Consider the following 18,152-nt stretch of genomic DNA (forward strand, 5'->3'; position numbering starts at 1 on the left):
ACACAAAACAATGACATTTATAAAAAAAAATATGTGATGTTTTATATTTTGATAAACCAAATTTTTTGTTTGATTAATCCATCTCGTTCCACTACGTAGATTGTAGTGTGTATACATATATACATGTGATGTGTTATGACTCATATTAATTTATTTAGCCCATTAGATCGAGCAACTACTGACTTAATCGTCAGACTGTTTTCACTTGAGACCCCCGACGTCACTTGATTTGTGATTCAGGTAACAACCAACTAAATAAGTTCTTTAGACTATCGAGTATTAGTCAGTCACCCGGATCTCTACGGACTAGTTAGATCTTCTGTATCGGGTGACATGGTCAAGATGGAAGGAAAAAAAAAAACAAAAACGTGAATGTGCTGAAAAGACAAGAACATAAAACGTACTTTACAATGCCACATGATTCTTAAACTAGCAAGAAAGCAAGGAATGTTTCACCAAAAAAGACTTGCAAACATTTGTCCTAATTACACCCATCCACTTGGATAATTTGTTACCTAAATAAATTTCCTCAAAAGTAATACAAATTACACTTTCATTCACTCACTGCCCATTAAGACCATTTCTTATTAAATATAAAAACGTAAAGAAGAATTACTTCAATCTTCCACCAATAACTTTCTGCTTCACACCTCATGGAATTTGCCTTTGATTGTACAGATCTGCCAAAAATTAAACTTCAAATGTTATATAAATTTATTCGATAAATCCACTGCACTTGCTAGATTTTTTATACTCAACTCACCCTGAAGTCCCAAAAAGACATTTATCATAACCTACAAGGAATTTCAACCGTTAGTCCAAAGGATATGACTAACAATCATGAGATCTGTCTCATATTTTTAGTGTTTTTACACATTAAAAAAAATACATTTTACAATAACAAAATTTCATTTTAACTTTATTTAATGGGTTTTTTTTATAGGATAAAAAAAATGTATTTAATGAAAATAATCCCAAAAACGAAAATTTGACTATATACTGTATAAAGGCGAACCAGAAGCTAGCTTACTAGGATTGTTTTGAGTCAAAGTAGCAGTCCCACCAAAATAGCAAGCGATATCAGAGTTTCCATTCTGTTGGTAGTAGCTGTTGAAGGCATAGGACGCATGAGAAAGCAGCGAGTTCGGGTTGAAGCACGGCCCGCCGGGTTGGATTGGTCCACAGTCCGCTTTGCCCAGCCCGCACGCCCAATCCAGCGCAATCTGCAGATTTATAGCGGACACGCCTGCCCGGGCCACACACCACGATGTGCCGCCGAGGAATGTCGTGTTCCCTTCCGGCGGAGATAGAGTTGTAACCGGAACAGTGGCTTCTGCCTTTTCTTGTACCACCACTGCCTCCACCGCGAAAACTGATCAAAGTAACAGATTTTTAACTTATAAAAACGACGAAAAGATTTCTTCAGCAAATATATTATGGGGAAACACCAAACATATAACCAGCAGTCAGTCACACAGCGACCAAGAAAATCAAACACGCATGAGGATCAAAAGCATGAGCTTTTGTCGTCGTGGAAACACATTAAATCACCGTAATGTGATCTATCTGGAATCTATGATCAAGAAACAAAGTAAACATCTGAAACAGAAGAGGAAGATTACTCAGAAAGCACTGAACAAATTTGAGAAGAACCCAAATCTTTTTCGGCATAGTATAACCAAGTGAAAGATATTTAGTCCTTCACAATTCTTCTTTTGACGTAATAAAAAGATGGCAAACACGAAGAGGCAGTTATCTGGCTGGGTCACACTGTAGTATGTAGTGTGTTTGTGTAGTAGAGAGAGATGGTGAGGTAGAGTGAGTGAGTGAGACTGGTTGTAAATAAGTAGTAGGCCATGACTATGGTTAAAGCTTATTTTGGTTCACAGGATAATACTGTGATTGCTAAGAAATTATGTATTTATCACATGTTTGGTTCGTGTTTTTGGGCCCTTGATAAATAACTCGGCCCGAAACTGCAGACACTATTTTTCATTTTTTTATAGACAAGTAATCACATTAAATAGGTTTGATGTATTATCATGTTTTGTACATTTTTCTTATTTTTGGGCCCTTGATAAATAAATTGGCCCGAAACTGCAGACACTATTTTTCATATTTTTATAGACAAGTAATCACATTAAATAGGTTTGATGTATTATCATGTTTTGTACATTTTTCTAACTAATGTGTTAAATTTACATTATTACCTCTCTTCAACCTCATCTTTTTCGAAAAACAACAAATCACATCCTTTCTTTTTTCAATAAATCAAAGTTTTTTATTTTAAAATATCATAATTTTTTCAAAATTTAATCATAATATTATTTAACAAAAACAAAGATGGTTAAAAATTAATTCAGTATTTATGATAAACGAAAAGGAAAAGAGTGATTGATAAAATATTTGTTAAAACAGTCATAAAAATTGGTTTTATTTTGGGAAATAAAATATCTTGTTAAATTCAATTTTAGAAAGGGGGTGAAAAGAAAAAAAAATGATAGTAGGGTATTTTCAGGACATCACAAAAAAGTTAATACATCTTGATAAAATCATACCAAACTGTTGGGGAATTACACCCCCGAAGCGATGCCGATCACGATGATAATAGTACCCAAATATGCAGAATAAAATAACCAAGAACACAAAGATTTACGTGGTTCACCCAATATAGGCTACGTCCACGGAGCACTGCAACTTTTATAACCGGAAGAAATATTACAGCAAGTGTATACACCAATACACTCAATATTTCTCACACTCCCAACCCGAGTATACAGAGAAAATAATTTCTCTAACTCACACAAGAGAATTCCCGCACTCAAGAAAAAATACACTCTTTTTTTCTATGCACTCTCTATTTATCAAAGCTAAAAAGCTTTTGATTTTTGGGATACAATAACTGAAGGAATTGAGCTCTATTTATAACTAATTCCCTCCAGCAATTTCTGTAAACTTTCCGATGTGGGATGTAGTTATTTTTAATATTTTAATTAATGTGGGCCCCACCCACATTTATTAAAATCTCACCTAACAATTCTCCCACTTGAAGACTTGATTTCAATCATGTCTTCACACCATCAGTGCAGCAGCTCAAACCTTCTTTTTTAGTCCAGAAGACCAACTAAAGTCAAACACAACTTCAGTTTTCCAATGATAACAGCCTTCGTGAGCATATCAGCTGGATTCTTGCTTTCAGAAATCTTATCAAGCTTCAAGACTCCATTAACCAGATCTCTAAGGATCCTCATTCCAAAGATTTGTTTTGCAGCATCCAAATCCTTCAAAGCAAATTCCTTTGATAACTCTTTCTCGAGTGTATCAATCTCCTCCAGACAAGCTCCTGCTATCAACATATCATCTACATATATCAGTAGTATGATATAATAACCATCAAGCTTCACATAACAACAGTGATCAGCCTGATACCTCAGAAAACCATCATTATTCATTACACCATCAAACTTCTTGTACCACTGTCTTGCTTGTTTGAGACCATACAAGCTCTTCTGAAGTTTGCACACCATTTTCTCTTTCCCTCGTACTTCAAATCCCTGTGATTGATTCATTTCTTCATCTAGCTTTCCATGAAGAAACCTCGTCTTTACATCTAACTGTTCCAGATGTATTTTATCATCAATCAAAGTACAATCCTGATAGTAGTTAACTTTATCATCAGAGAGAAAATATCAGTGTAACCAATGACTTCCTTTTCACCTTTTACAACAAGTATTTCTTTGTACCGCCTGCTACCGTCATGTTCTAACCGGTACTCCCACTTGCTATGTAAAACTTTTTTACTTTCAGGAAGTTCTGACAACTCCCACTTGTGATTGGATGACAGTGAATCCATCACATCTTTCATGGCTAACTCGCACTGTTTAAAAGTCTCATAAACATCCGATTTATTTTCACAAAATAAACCCAAAATTTCCTGCTCGAATCGTCAACAGTAGTGCCATAATATCTTGAGTGATCTCCAAGGGATGTCACAGGAGATGGTCCACATACATCATTATGTGCCAGCTCCAAATCCGTTGATTTCGGTTCTCTAACCTCTTTTGAAAAGCTCACCTTTTTCTGCTTTCCAAAAAATACAGCTTCACACAGCTTGTGTTCAACGATCTTTAATTCCGGTAGATTTCCGTTTGAAACAAGCATCTTCATTCCCTTCTCACTCGTATCCCCAAGCTTACTATGCCATAGACTTGAATTAGCTCCAGCATCCACAGCCGCTAATTTATTTCTCAAACTGGAAGTCATATAAAGTATTCCGTTTTTTTTCCTCGAGCAACAATCATGGCTCCCCTTTTCACTTTCCAAGAACCATCACCAAAGGTCACCTTATGACCTTCGTCGTCAAGCTGTCCCGCTGAAATCAGATTGTGTGTCAACTCTGGTACATGCCTTACTTTGTTGATTTTTCAGACAGATCCATTTGACATCTTCATCCGGACATCACCCATACCAACAATTTCCAAAGGTTTTCCATCAGCCAGGAAAACTTTTCCGTAATCGCCAGCGATGTAATTATCAAATACATCGCGATCACCAGTGGTATGAAACGAAGCTCCCGAGTCCATAACCCAAGAATCAACCGGGCTTTCCATGGATAGTAATAGAGCATCATGTACCTCCTCAGTAACAACATCAACATCGTTCTTTGTTGATCTGCAATTTTTTTCAAGTGACCAGTCTCACCACAGCTCCAGCACTTCACATTCTTTTCAAAATTGCTTTTGTCTTTTCCGTTTCTCGACTTGGATCTACCATGCCATTGGTTAAAACTCTTTTCGCCACTCCTGCCCCTTCCTCTATTCTCGAGATTTAGAGCAGAACTTGATGATGTTCCTTCACCAGAATCCATCCTGCGAACTTCTTCAGCAAGAATTTGATCTCTGACATCATTGAATTGTAGCTTTCTTTTTCTAACAGAGTTGCTAACCGCTGCTCGCATATGTTCCCAATTTTCTGGTAAAGACGCCAAAAGAATAAGTGCCCGAATCTCATCATCAAATTTAATTTCAACCGATGTCAGCTGTGAAACAATCGTGTTGAATTCAATGATGTGATTAGCCACCGATACATCTTCTATCATCTTCAAGTTAAATAACTTCTTCATGAGATGTACTTTATTATTTGCCGATGGCTTTTCGTACATGTCCGACAAAATAGACATCATCTCCTCCGTTGTTTTTGCCTCTGCCACGTTATGTGCCACGTTCTTCGTTAGGGTCAATCGTATTACACCTAACACTTGTCGATCAAGAAGCTTCCAGTCATCATCCTCCATCTTTTTCGGCTTCTTTCCAGATAGAGGTTGATGCAACTTCTTGCTATACAAATAATCAATAATTTGTAGTCGTCAGAACGTAAAATCTGTACCGTCGAACTTGTTGATACCCGGTCTCGATCCATCATCTCCGGCCATCACTTGTAAGGTCCAGGAATTTAATTCCCGTAACCTAAGGGCATGCAATCTAGTATTTTTATTTTTAATTATATGTTTAATTATTTATATGCAATTTATGCATAATTCATGCATGATAGGATTTAATTCCTGAAATTTTAAAAGGTCACGTATTAGGGTTTCTAAGTGCATTTCACGTTCAAACGAGGATCAGAGACCGGAGAATGTTCAGGAAAATCATTTTTTTTCACACGAGTTATTTTTATAAATTAATTTAAAACATTCTTAGAGTATTTGTCAAAAAACGGGAATTTTTGGGTAGTTTTAATCACATGATTTTTATTGTTACGGTACGCAAATTTTATCAAATCGAAGGACTTTTTAATGGTTCGGCTAATATTTTCGAAATCGTTTCAACACGAAATATTTTTTCGGTAGTGTTTTTGGATTTAATGGGCCTACTTTTAAGCTTTTGGGCTTAAAATCCTTTTCAAACCCTTAATTATTATATTAAGGCCCATTAATCAATTAATTACCAACTAATTATTATAGAATAAACTTTAAACATCCCGTAACCCCCATGCTGCTGATATACGTTTCCTCTCCATTCAAATTCCCTCTCCAATCGGTTTTAACACCCAACCAGTGGACACCATTCAGCATTACCAGCTCTCCTCTCGGTTTTCAACACACCAACAGCTAAAAGAATCGGTGGTTCACTTGTTTTTGCAAAGAAAGATTCATCCGGGTTTCCTCTTATCGTTCTTGCGCTCCAAACATCATAAGGCACGTTATGTACTTTCATTTCTGCATCATGCACGCCATATACTGCTGATGTGTGTACCATAGTTGTTAAAGATCAGATCATACACGTTCGAAATGTGATGCACGGTTTTTGCATGAAAGTTGAACATATTTTTTTTTGGTTTGGAATCTCACGTGTTTTTGTTTTCTGAATTTGGTGCAAGGGGCTGTGATCCTTGTGTGTTTAGGGACTACTGGTGGTGGCGAGAGGTTGGCTTGGGGTTTAGTTGGTTGTGGGATGCTGCTAGGGAGAGGCCGAGTCGAAGGTGCTGTGAGGTAGTCTCGGCTGGTTTTCTTCGCAAGGTAGTGCAGCAGCCATTTGTGTGGGTTGGTATAGTTTAGAGGGGTTATTAAGGGGCCTAATGGGGAGTTTTAAGGTAGGACAAGTGGTTAAATTATAGGGGACCGAATGGTTGTGAGTTTTTGGGGAGATTAGTGTGCATGAGGTGGTGAAACATGAGAGCAGCGAGAGTTTACCAAGTTTTGGGAATTTCCACCGTGGATTTAGGGGCCTAATGATATTGTTTTAGGTACTATTTAGTTTTTTTAAGAAATGGTAAAAGTTGGAGAAGAGTTGGGTAAATTTTGGATTTATTCGGATTAAAAACCAAAACACTGATCCGAGTTTTAAAACGAATTAGATAAGCTGTGATTTTGCCTCGAGTTTACGTCTAGGACTATTTTTTTAAATGTTTTGGGACATTTTTGGGAGTTTGGTAAGTTTCGAGTCAATTTTAGAGGTCCAGGGTTGAAACGATAATTTTTGGGTTTGCAAGGGCAAAATGGTCATTTTGCACCCGGGGTGAGATTTTGGTTCTTGCAGCGTCCTGAGCACAAATTCATGATATTTTAAATGTTCATGCTTCATGTTTATTATTTTACGCAATTATGATAAATACGGTGCATGCTTGGTTTAAAGGAAAAGTTACGCATATGCATGTTTTTATTAAGTGATGAAAATGATACTATTTTTGAAGGATGAGAATTGGTTGTGACTGACGAGGTATATGTATACGATGACATGAGATATGATGAGCTGAGGCCCGGGCTCAGTGGGCGGGTAATGCTGTCGCTGATGTCCCCCGCCGCCGGGTACCACGGTTTTATAGATGGATCCATCAATAGAGCTGATACGATAGAGCTGATACGAAAGTCACAACTAATGAACTGAATTCAATCAAAAAGCAAATGTATACGTTTATGATGACATGATTTGACACAAGAATGAAAATGTATACGTATATGATGACATGAGATGACACGATTTGACATGTTATGATTTTATACGACACGTTTGTGTTATGTTTTTAACTTCATGAAAGATATGTTGAGTATGATATTTTTCACTGTTGTGTGCTATGTATATGTACTTGTTATTCCTGGTACAGGTGTGTTGAGTCTTTAGACTCACTAGGCGTGTGTGATGCAGGTGAGCTAGATTCTGAGGAGACTGGAGGTGCTGGACTCTGAGTCAGCGGACCTGGTGGGCGACACGACCCGNTTTTGGGATACAATAACTGAAGGAATTGAGCTCTATTTATAACTAATTTCCTCCAGCAATTTCTGTAAACTTTCCGATGTGGGAGNAAAGATATTTAGTCCTTCACAATTCTTCTTTTGACGTAATAAAAAGCTGGCAAAAACGAAGACGCAGTTATCTGGCTGGGTCACACTGTAGTCTGTAGTGTGTTTGTGTAGTAGAGAGAGATGGTGAGGTAGAGTGAGTGAGACTGGTTGTAAATAAGTAGTAGGCCATGACCATGGTTAAGGCTTAGTTTGGTTCACATAATAATACTATGATTGCTAGGTAATTATGCATTTATCACACGTTTGGTTCGTGTTTTTGGGCCCTTGATAAATAAATCGGCCCGAAACTGCCGACACTATTTTTCATATTTTTATTGACTAGTAATCACATTAAATAGGTTTGATGTATTATCATGCTTTGTACATTTGTGTTAAATTTACATTATTACCTCTCTTCAACCTCATCTTTTTTGAAAAAATAAAACAACAAATCATATCCTTTCTTTTGTCAATAAAACAAATTTGTTTTTATTTTAACATATCATAATTTTTTTTAAAATTTTAATCATAATATTATTTAGCAAAAACAAAGATGGTTAAAAATTAATTCAGTATTTATGATAAATGATAAGGAAAATAGTGATTGATAAAATATTTGCTAAAAACAGTCATAAAAATTGGTTTTATTTTGGGAAATAAAATATCTTGTTAAATTCAATTTTAGAAAGGGGAAAAAGAAAAAAAAGAAAATGATAGTAGGGTATTTAAGGGCATCACAAAAAGTTAATATATCTTGTTAAAATCATATCAAACATTATATAATTTATCACTCAAGTATTTATCCCTGTATTATAATTACTTATCACTTGATTACACATCCTATGATTTATACTATTGAAACCAAACATAACTCTAGAGTTTAAAAAGAAAAGGATATGACAAAAAATGAATCAAAATTATGCACATACAAATATTTGGATTAATGTGTTTGAAACCAAGAATTTTAAATATATAATATAATAAAAAATCCATTTGTTAGTTTAAGAAATATTTAACTAGTTATTTTTTGAGTCGTTATGATTGATATGAAACTCATGTTAGTGTGAATTTATTTCAAATCCTTTAGTCAGAAATTTGTATTTATAAAAACATAAGGTATAGGTGTCTTGTGCACCTAGCAATGGAATAACACTAAATAGCTAACGAACAATTAGGATAAACGCGAGTACAAGAATGAAAATCTAACGTAATTGAAGCTAAAAATTTCAAATTCATAATAACAAATTTATTGGTTAGTCAATTTTTTTTAGTTCTCGACTAGCTATTTAGAAGTGGATCCCAAATAATTTCAAATCCTCGATTCAAATACTTACTCGAAACCAAAATCTCTCGTCCAAATTCAACCTAAACAATGAGAGACCAATAACCGTAACTCGCTCGTACAGACATAATGAATTGGCCTTTGCTAACTTATTGGATCAACTAGACGATAGAAACCAATAGTCTTGAAAAATTTTTAAAGTCCAATTTCCAAATTCAACTTGGAATAATTAATCTTGCTTTGATCCAATACTATTTTCAAAGTGCATGTAGAGATCTCTTGAAAACTAGCTTATCGTCATGGAGTACTGATACTCACGGGAAATTTAGGATCCGATTCCAGCAAGTGTCATTAGTCCAGACGCAGGTTTCGAAATTGTCTTGAGCCTGAAATCACGAATAAGACCGTTAGAAGGGGGCCGGGAGGGTGTCCCGACGTAGTCCCTCCGACGCTCAAGTCAGAGACTGAAGATATAAGGAGGAGCAGCTAAGGGTGCTGCTGAAAAATAGTATATTGAATCCCCTGAATGAGACACACAAACCTGATATTTATAGGAGAATACCTGGACCCTGATAAGCTTTTCATCTTGGTTGGAGATGGGCTAGGGGGCCCCACATGTGGTCTGGGCCTAGTGAGCCCATGGGGTATAGAGTACCATTATAATAAAAATGGAAATAATTATATAATTTGGAAAACTTTAGTTGAAAAAATTATAGAAAACGTTCCGCATCCAAAATTGCTGTTTCATTCCTCGCTGAAGGTAAAATAACCAAAATACAAAAAAAAAAAAAAAAAAGACGGCATCTGACTTGCAAAATCGTTTTAGCATGAAACTTTGTGACCTTCTCTTTCCGGCCATTCCGCAACCGCGACGGTGAACCATGGCTTGCCATCATCAATTCTGATTGGAACAAAACGTCATTGGATAGTGGATCAAGATTTCATTTGGTGAAGAGCCCGATTTCGAAGTGTTGTAATTTATCAATCAAAGTCGTTGGAGTGAGTTCTGAAAATAAGTTCGAATTAATTGACTTTTATATTTTAAATTTGAGTGTATACGTAGCGTTATTGCATCAATCATCCTTGTGAAAATTTTAAAAGACATAAAACCCTTTAAAAAATATTAATAGAGTAATACATTTTTCATTTTTTTAAAATCAAACACGTTATACCCCTATGTTATAAAAATTCGAGCACATTTACCCTCTATATATATATGTGTGTATACGCGCGCGCGTTATAGAAAGTAGGGATGACAATTTTTCCCGTAGGAAAAATCTAAAATGGGTGCGTTTGGGGACTAATTTTCGAGTTCGGAGATTTTTTTTAATATCTGAAATAGTTCGGGATGGATATAGAGAAATTATCTACATTCTCTAATCCGTCTCGATAATAATAAAAATAATAGTAATAGCAATAATAAATTCAGAGATCCACCGAACCCTCTGTGCACTCATCTCATTACAATTTTTGAAGCGGGTATTGGGATTAAGGGGTGTCAAATCTGACTCGACATGGCAAACAGACCTGGTTCGACCCTAAAAAATCAAGTTTGGGTTGGAGATTTTCAAGTTCAGGTGAGATCATATTGGGCCCGATATCTGACTTGAAAAATTAATCGGGTTCGAGTTGGATTCGGCCAACCCGGGTTGACTCGAAAATTAATTTTTTTTGGAAAAATACATAATTAATAAATATTTCCATGTTTGAAAAAAAGTTATTATATATTTATATCATAATTTTATCATTTAATATTTATTTTGTATATTTTTTATTCTTTTAAATGATTATTTATTTGATTTAGTAAATATATTTTTAATTTTCTATGATTAAACTTTCAAATTTAAATCATATATGTGAGATTTTGTTATTATGTGTTTAGATTAAAATATAATTATTATTTATTTATTTTAATGTTTTTAATAAAATCAAATCGAGTTGAGTCTGGTTTGAGTTTGGGTTAAGAGTTTTCGTTTGAATTAAACAACTTTTAAATACTATCATGCATCAACTCGACTCGACTCACCTGAATTAAAACCCCTAATGAGAACATTGATGAGGATTTGATCTCTGCGTGTTCTTTGAACCCGAAAAAAGCCAGTATGAAAATGAAAATACGAGTAAAAAAACTCGCCATCACCCTGCTCCAGTATCATGCCTAACAAGAAGAGAATAATCATGTACCCATAAAGGCTCAAGAAAATAGAAGTGAAAGAAGGGAAGAATTAGACATGCCTTTTAAGAAGCCACGTGGATAAGATTGATTGGTTTAAGTGGGCCGGGTCATGCTGAGTTGATGTGGGTCAGTGCCCGACACTGGATAAAAGTGAGAATCTGGGCCTGCCGGGTTGGCAGGTGGTCACATGGACATTCCATGTGCTGTCCAATTTCTCCCTTTGTTCACCATTCATTTCATATTTTATTTATTCAATTACAATTTTAATTAATTTATACGTTTTTAATCTTTAAAATTAACCCTAAGAAATATAACCTTGAAATTTAAGTTAATCGATATTTGAATATGCACTATACTGTATATAAAAAAAAAAAGATAAATGCACCATGTGCACTTAAATATTTTTTAAAAAAAAAAAGAAAAAAAGAATTTTGTCTTAAAAGTTATTTGTCCGGTCGATTTGTGTGATCTTATTCACGCAATTTGATGTAATTAAGAATTCCTAATCCCATGAATCCGTGATTTTATGATTGACAATTTGTAATAACACTGTCTCTAGAATCTGAGTATGCTTAGTCAAAATCAATCCCATAAAATGAATGATTGGATCATAATATTAATCTTTGTTCATGTTATTAACGAACTTCGTCCAACTTCTGGTCCAATAATAGTTAACTGTCAATCAAAAGAAAATGATCTTCGGTATCACACATTGCATGCAACATAAGAATTTACTTTCAAACGAAATAGACAACAAATTATTAACGAATTCTTACATGCTCATTTTATTTCACAATTAGAATTTAAGAAAATCGATGAAGTTTTAATATAATTACTACATTTCGTCAGTCAGACAAAATACACAAAAAAACTATTTAAAAAGTTCGGAATGAAGTCATGTTTAGCAGTAGCAACCCCAATGAGATGATTAGTTAAACTTGATAAATATGAAAAGGGAATATCAGTCGAAATAACATTGTATCGATGTTTGATAAATTTATCATTGTATTTAACTGTCAGTAAACATGATAATATTTTGTCATATCTAGTGACCACAGGGGAAGTATAACAAGGTATTTGATATGTCTCGAGAAAAAATATATCTGGTCCACATATGGAGATGATATTTATTTAATGGGATCTCTAAGATATATATTGGACATTGATAAACAAATTTTATGATTTTTCATATATTTATATGAAAGTACCATTGGCAAAAATAAATTGATCAATAGTCGGTGGTGAACAAATGATTCTACTATTATTTTGATCGTCCCCTGTCGTTGAATGAGATTTCATTGTTGTGATATGTAGCTAAGAAGTTTGCTCATTTTACTCATTTTTTAGTGTATGATAATATTAGTTATATAAAATTACTTTTTATTTAAAATTTTATAGTCAGATAATTATTCAAAAATATTTAATTAATAAACTAATTTTTTATTCTTAAATCATTTTATTCAAGGGCAATTTGAAAAAAAAAATTGTCTAATCAAGTTTGTCCTTGTTAAAAATTTAAATGGTCGAAGTTGATTAATTATATTGTGAACGTGACACCAAAATTTCTTTTTAATTTTACTCTTCGTAATATTTGTTAGCTAACTTTGTTGATGTGTGTTCATCAGTAACTTTCGTGCATCTCTATATATTTTTTCGATTGTTTCTCCAACTCATCTATAATTTATCTAAAGGTTCAAACTATCTCAATAAATATTATATAATCATTAATATATAAAATATCATATCTTAATAAAATAATATATATTTTTGCACAAAAATTATCAGACAACATAAATTAATATACGTGCCACGAAACACTATACTTATATATAAAATAAATGTAAGTAAAATCATAATACCTAGGAAGAAGTGATTGAAATAAAATTATGGGAAAACAAAAGAGGGCATTTGACGTTAAAGGTTGGTCTGGTTTTATTCAAACTTTCCACATGATGCCGATTCCTACTGTCCCCGCGGCGCATCTTTCCCTTTTGTGTTGCTATAGAAGATATTTGTGGACTACTTCTTCTTTGCAAATAATTTAATAATAATTAGCAGTTAGACCCTCGTACCATATTATATTATAATTGAATGTGGTAACGAGAATTACGATAATATTTTGAGTAGATCTCTTGTGAGACGATCTCACGAATCTTTATCTTTGAGACGGGTCAATCCTACCGATATTCACAATAAAAAGTAATACTCTTAGCATAAAAAGTAATATTTTTTCATGGATGACCAAAATAAGATATTCGTCTCACAAAATACGACCCGTGAGACCGTCTCATACAAATTTTTGCCTAATATAATTCTTTTTTAATGAATAGTCAAGAAAAATAAATATTGCATTCAATTGAATTGGTTACGGTCAGTTTAAGGGTTGTTTGTTATTTAATTAATTTTATGGAATAAGATTGATTTTCGATTATATATTATCAGTAAATAAAAATATGATAAAAGAGTAATATTTTTTGGTAACCTATGGTTGAGCCTATATATGCATCCATTGGGTAGGAACCAGAAGTATGACATTGGCAACCATTAATTTTGGGCAAAAGGCTACTTGATTTTAGCAAGCTTTCACACATCTTTCCTAATCCACTAGCCACTCCCACCACTTCTTGATATTTCCTAAAAAAAACAATAAAAGTACTTTGGAAACTCATCACACCACCTAGTACTTTTTTCCCCTAAAAATTGAATAAATAAGTCCTCAAATTGTGTCATTCTTGAAAATTTACTTGAAATTTACTATAATATCGTCCCACTTATCAATTTATATATAGACAAAAACTTGAATGATACGGTCTCACGGATCCTATTTTGTGAGACAAATCTCTTATTTAGGTTATCTATGAAAAAAATATTACTTTTTATGCTAATAATATTACTTTTTATTATGAATATCAGTATGGTTGACCTGTCTCACAGATAAAGATTTATACGACCGTATCACAATAGACCTACTCTTATATATATTGTCAATTCTATATTCATTGTAAATTAACTTTTATGTTTGATATATTATAAGACAAACATGAGGAATTTATCACACTTGAAAGAAAAGGTATAATTGGAAGGATAATCTACATATTCTTTAATCATTTGTTGGGCATCATTACAATATAATTACTACATTTCTCGACTTCCAACGACATATCAAAGTCAAGTCTCCACAAAATATAATAATTGAAAGCAATTAAAATACTGTGACCCCATAAATTACGTTTACTTGTTCTATACAAATTTGTCTTTCCAACCTAAACATAGTAAGTACACAATAATATATATTAACAAATTATATTAAAATCACTTCAGTGTACTATGTTGTCATCTCCTCCATCCAATCAAGAATCAGAACACGTCAAACGGCGCCGTTTGTCGATGAATCGTCGTCGTTTTGTTCTGTATCTGGATTCCCGCTGCTCCAGGTGGCGTCATAGTTCGAATCAGCGCGAAATTCAACCCTTTGAAAAAGGGATGGGTTTTCACATCAGCAGCTCCTCTCCTTGACCCGAGTCGTCTTTTCGGATCCTTGCTCAGCAACCCGGATATCAGGTCCCGCGCGTGGCATTCACCTGTGCTGCATGGGGCGTGGTGGTTGAACGTTAAAGGCTTTCTCGTGATGTTACGCAGCGTAGCTTCGTTGGTTGAGCCTGCAAACGGGGTTCTTCCGTAGATCATCTCGTAAATGAAGATACCGAGGGCCCACCAGTCGACGGCGTTGCCATGGGGCCTACCGGAAGCCACCTCCGGCGATACGTATTCATGGGTCCCCACGAAGGAGCAAGACCGGGCTTCGACGGGTTCCGCCACGAAGAGGCGGTTGGCCGACAGAGTTTGGATTTTCTTGGAGCGGAAAAAATGGTTGGAAATGCAGGAGAATGGGGTCAGCAAACGGGGGCTGCGTGACGTTTTCGGGGACGAGAGCAAGTCAGGTGAAAAGTTCGGAGATTCGACGGCGGGGACGGCGGCTGAGCAAAGGGAGAGATCAAAGTCGGTTAGCATAATATGGCCGTCGGATCTGACTAACACGTTCTCCGGCTTCAAATCTCTGTAGATTATTCCCAACAGGTGGAGGTACTCTAGAGCTACCAGAACCTCAGCTGCATAAAACCTGGAAAAAAGATTTTTTTTTCCCTGATTCTTTGTTGGAGAAGAATAAAGAGACAGAACCTAATGTGGCAAACTCAAATTTCAGGTTTCAAAAGGTGACTCAACAAGAAAAACACAGAATAGGAAAATATTCATCAATGTCGATTTGCGGATATATTTGATTGATTTTTACTCAAAAAATTGAATTTTTTAAATCCCTTTTTCCTATCTTTGTCCGGATCACATGTTTATTAGAAGAACACTAATAATGAAAGGTGCCATATATATGTAATGAGAATACTAAATTAATTATAATGACAAGTCTGAGTGTATTTAATTAATGGATCCCTTCAAAAGTTTCAACCTTTTTCATCTTTAAATAATTAATCAAACAGAAAATGCAGGATACATTACCGGGCTGAGCTGAGGGAGAAGCGTTTCTGCGGCTGCTTATGTCTAAGAGAATGTAAATCGCCGCCGCAACAGTACTCAATGACAACACAAGAAAAATGCGAAGCTTCGAATTCTGCGTAAAGAGATGGCAAAAACGGGTGATCCAGAAGCCTCAAGATTTTCCTCTCAGTCTCCGCTCTTTGCATCTTCTTCTTCAAGGCCAGCATGTCATTATCCACCACTTTCATAGCGAAAAGCCGCCCCTCATCCGCGGTGCCACGGAGGCTGCAGAGATAAACTCTACCGATATCCCCGCTTCCTATCTGTCTCACCAAGCTAAAGTCACGGAAGCTTAGGTTGGCCTTTAATCGAATGGCTTGAAAAGAAGAGTCCGACGAGCGATGCGGCTTCATCGCCGCCTGCTGCTCCGGCGAGCTATTCGGGAGCTCGAACGACAGCCGGCTAAAGCTCGTGCAGTGGCTTACAGTGGTTTCACTGCTCATCGAGCTCTTGCAGGAGCAAATCACCCCCTGATCACAATTCAACTCCTCGAAATTCCTGCGTGGGTACTCGTCTATCATTTTGAGGACTGGTTCGCGTACAATGCGCCGAATTTCTCAGATACAGTGGACTTTACGCTTTTTGGCAATCTTTTTGTTATCCTCTGCGTGGAAGAATCAGATACGAAGAATGGAAAATAGGAATTTTTCGTGACGAACGAACAGTGTACAAAAGATAACAGGAATCGGCAAAGTCGAGAACCCTATAAAGATCTGAGGCTAAGAGATGATAGAAAATGGAAATTTTCAAAAGTTGATAGATTGGCAGAAGATAAAGAGAGGTACTTAGCTTCTTAAACGAATTGAAATCGACATGAAATTAGGGTTTCAGCATATCCGAAAAGAAACATAGAAGGAATGAAATATTATGGTTTCTGTTAAGCTTGTGTGTGTTTTTTTGGCTTCAGAGAAAAAATTGGTTCTTGGGGGCTATTTAAGCCATGGGGATTGGGTAAATTTATCGATCAAGATAAATTAATTTATGAACGAGTTTCTTATTTTATGCCAACTAAAAATTATATAGTTTTTGTCATAAAAAAATTATCGATTTTTTTTTAATTCGTCTCATCTGTATTTAATGTATTTGTCGATAGATAATCGATATATTTTATTTTGAATTATCTATACTTATATACTATATTATTAAATGTGAGATTTTTAGAGTAACTACTTTAAAGGACACCAAAATATTTAATTTCACAATCACTCTTCTTACCTTACTAAAAACCTCATCGAGTCGCTCCATATTTTACATAGAAAAAAATTTAAACAAAACTTCCCAAAAAACAACTTTTCTAAATTGAAAATAATACCGTGTTAAATGTTTAGTATTATTTGATCAAATTAAAAATAATAATAACACATGCAACGAGTTGAGCATCTTTTACCAGTACTTATCAATTTTCAAGTTATTTTATATTTGATATTAAAATCGATTCCAAATAAAGAAATAGTGCCTTCACAAAAGAAAGGATAAATTATAAATTAAAAGGTCGATTGACAAAAATAATTTACACGATAGGATTTATTTGCATCTATCGACTTTGGCTCGACTGAACGTTTTGATGAAACTTCAGTTAAATTATGTTATTATATTACGAAGACACAACACATTAATTTGTTAGTTGGAAATATATGATTTTATATGGAAATTAAATTGCTTGATATATTAGTTCCACCAGTTCAGTGATGTCTCCGGGGATGCTGAAGGTGCTAGTGCTGACGCATGTCCCGGCACGTGCGGGATTGAATGTGCTCTAATGTATTGACACGTGCCAAAGCGGAAAGTGAGTTGCTTTAATTTACTCAATTGCCTGTTCAGACAAAGTGTACAGTCCGCGTGGTTTGGACTCGGGTTCCGACTTTAATGGACCATAATCGGGATGTACTCTTTTGTCATTTGGCATATGCGTAGAAAATGAAAAAATCGAAGGTAAATCCTATATAATTGATATTGCTCGGGTAGATTGAGTGAACTCGTCGGACTTATTTTTGAATGAAAATCATATCTACGTCTATAGATCGGAGTTCCCAGAGATGTCGCCAATGATGTTGCTCTGGTAGATTGTCCACCCCAGCTCACCCAATCTACTCGGGCAACATCAGTACTCATGGCACATGGTTGGACCATTGAGTCAATCACACGGTGGCCTAATAAAGGCATGGCCGAATCCCTCCCTGTCATACTAAGTTTGATTTAATCTTCAAAAATTGTAAATTTAACGAAGCCGTTGTTTTAGTTGTCGACAAGCTATATATTTTGATAAAACGAACGATTACCATGAAAATGGTAGTCCCTGACCATCTGTAAGCCATTACAATGTCATAATATGTTGTATTTCAGTATATGAACAAAACATAAGC

At 35.1% G+C, this 18,152-nt stretch overlaps 2 protein-coding genes across 2 annotated transcripts; both read right to left on the reverse strand.

Annotated features, from left to right (window-relative positions):
- Positions 1–386: 386 nt before the first annotated feature.
- LOC140984783 (major pollen allergen Ole e 10-like) lies at positions 387–1,813 on the reverse strand. Its single transcript, XM_073452445.1, has 4 exons — positions 1,623–1,813; positions 1,031–1,372; positions 764–794; positions 387–680 (listed from the first exon to the last, which is right to left on the reverse strand). Exons 1-4 carry the CDS (start codon positions 1,669–1,671, stop codon positions 572–574), a joined length of 531 nt encoding a protein of 176 aa, XP_073308546.1. The 5' UTR covers positions 1,672–1,813; the 3' UTR covers positions 387–571.
- Positions 1,814–14,444: 12,631 nt separating this feature from the next.
- Positions 14,445–16,708, reverse strand: LOC140978921 (protein kinase PINOID-like). The gene is made up of 2 exons (XM_073444157.1): positions 15,751–16,708; positions 14,445–15,358 (listed from the first exon to the last, which is right to left on the reverse strand). The coding sequence occupies exons 1-2, from the start codon at positions 16,308–16,310 to the stop codon at positions 14,596–14,598; spliced, it is 1,323 nt and encodes a 440-aa protein (XP_073300258.1). The 5' UTR covers positions 16,311–16,708; the 3' UTR covers positions 14,445–14,595.
- Between the last annotated feature and the right edge of the window lie 1,444 nt (positions 16,709–18,152).

The sequence above is a fragment of the Primulina huaijiensis genome, chromosome 1 (genome assembly GCF_012295235.1).
Source record: "Primulina huaijiensis isolate GDHJ02 chromosome 1, ASM1229523v2, whole genome shotgun sequence".
Taxonomy (NCBI): domain Eukaryota; kingdom Viridiplantae; phylum Streptophyta; class Magnoliopsida; order Lamiales; family Gesneriaceae; genus Primulina; species Primulina huaijiensis.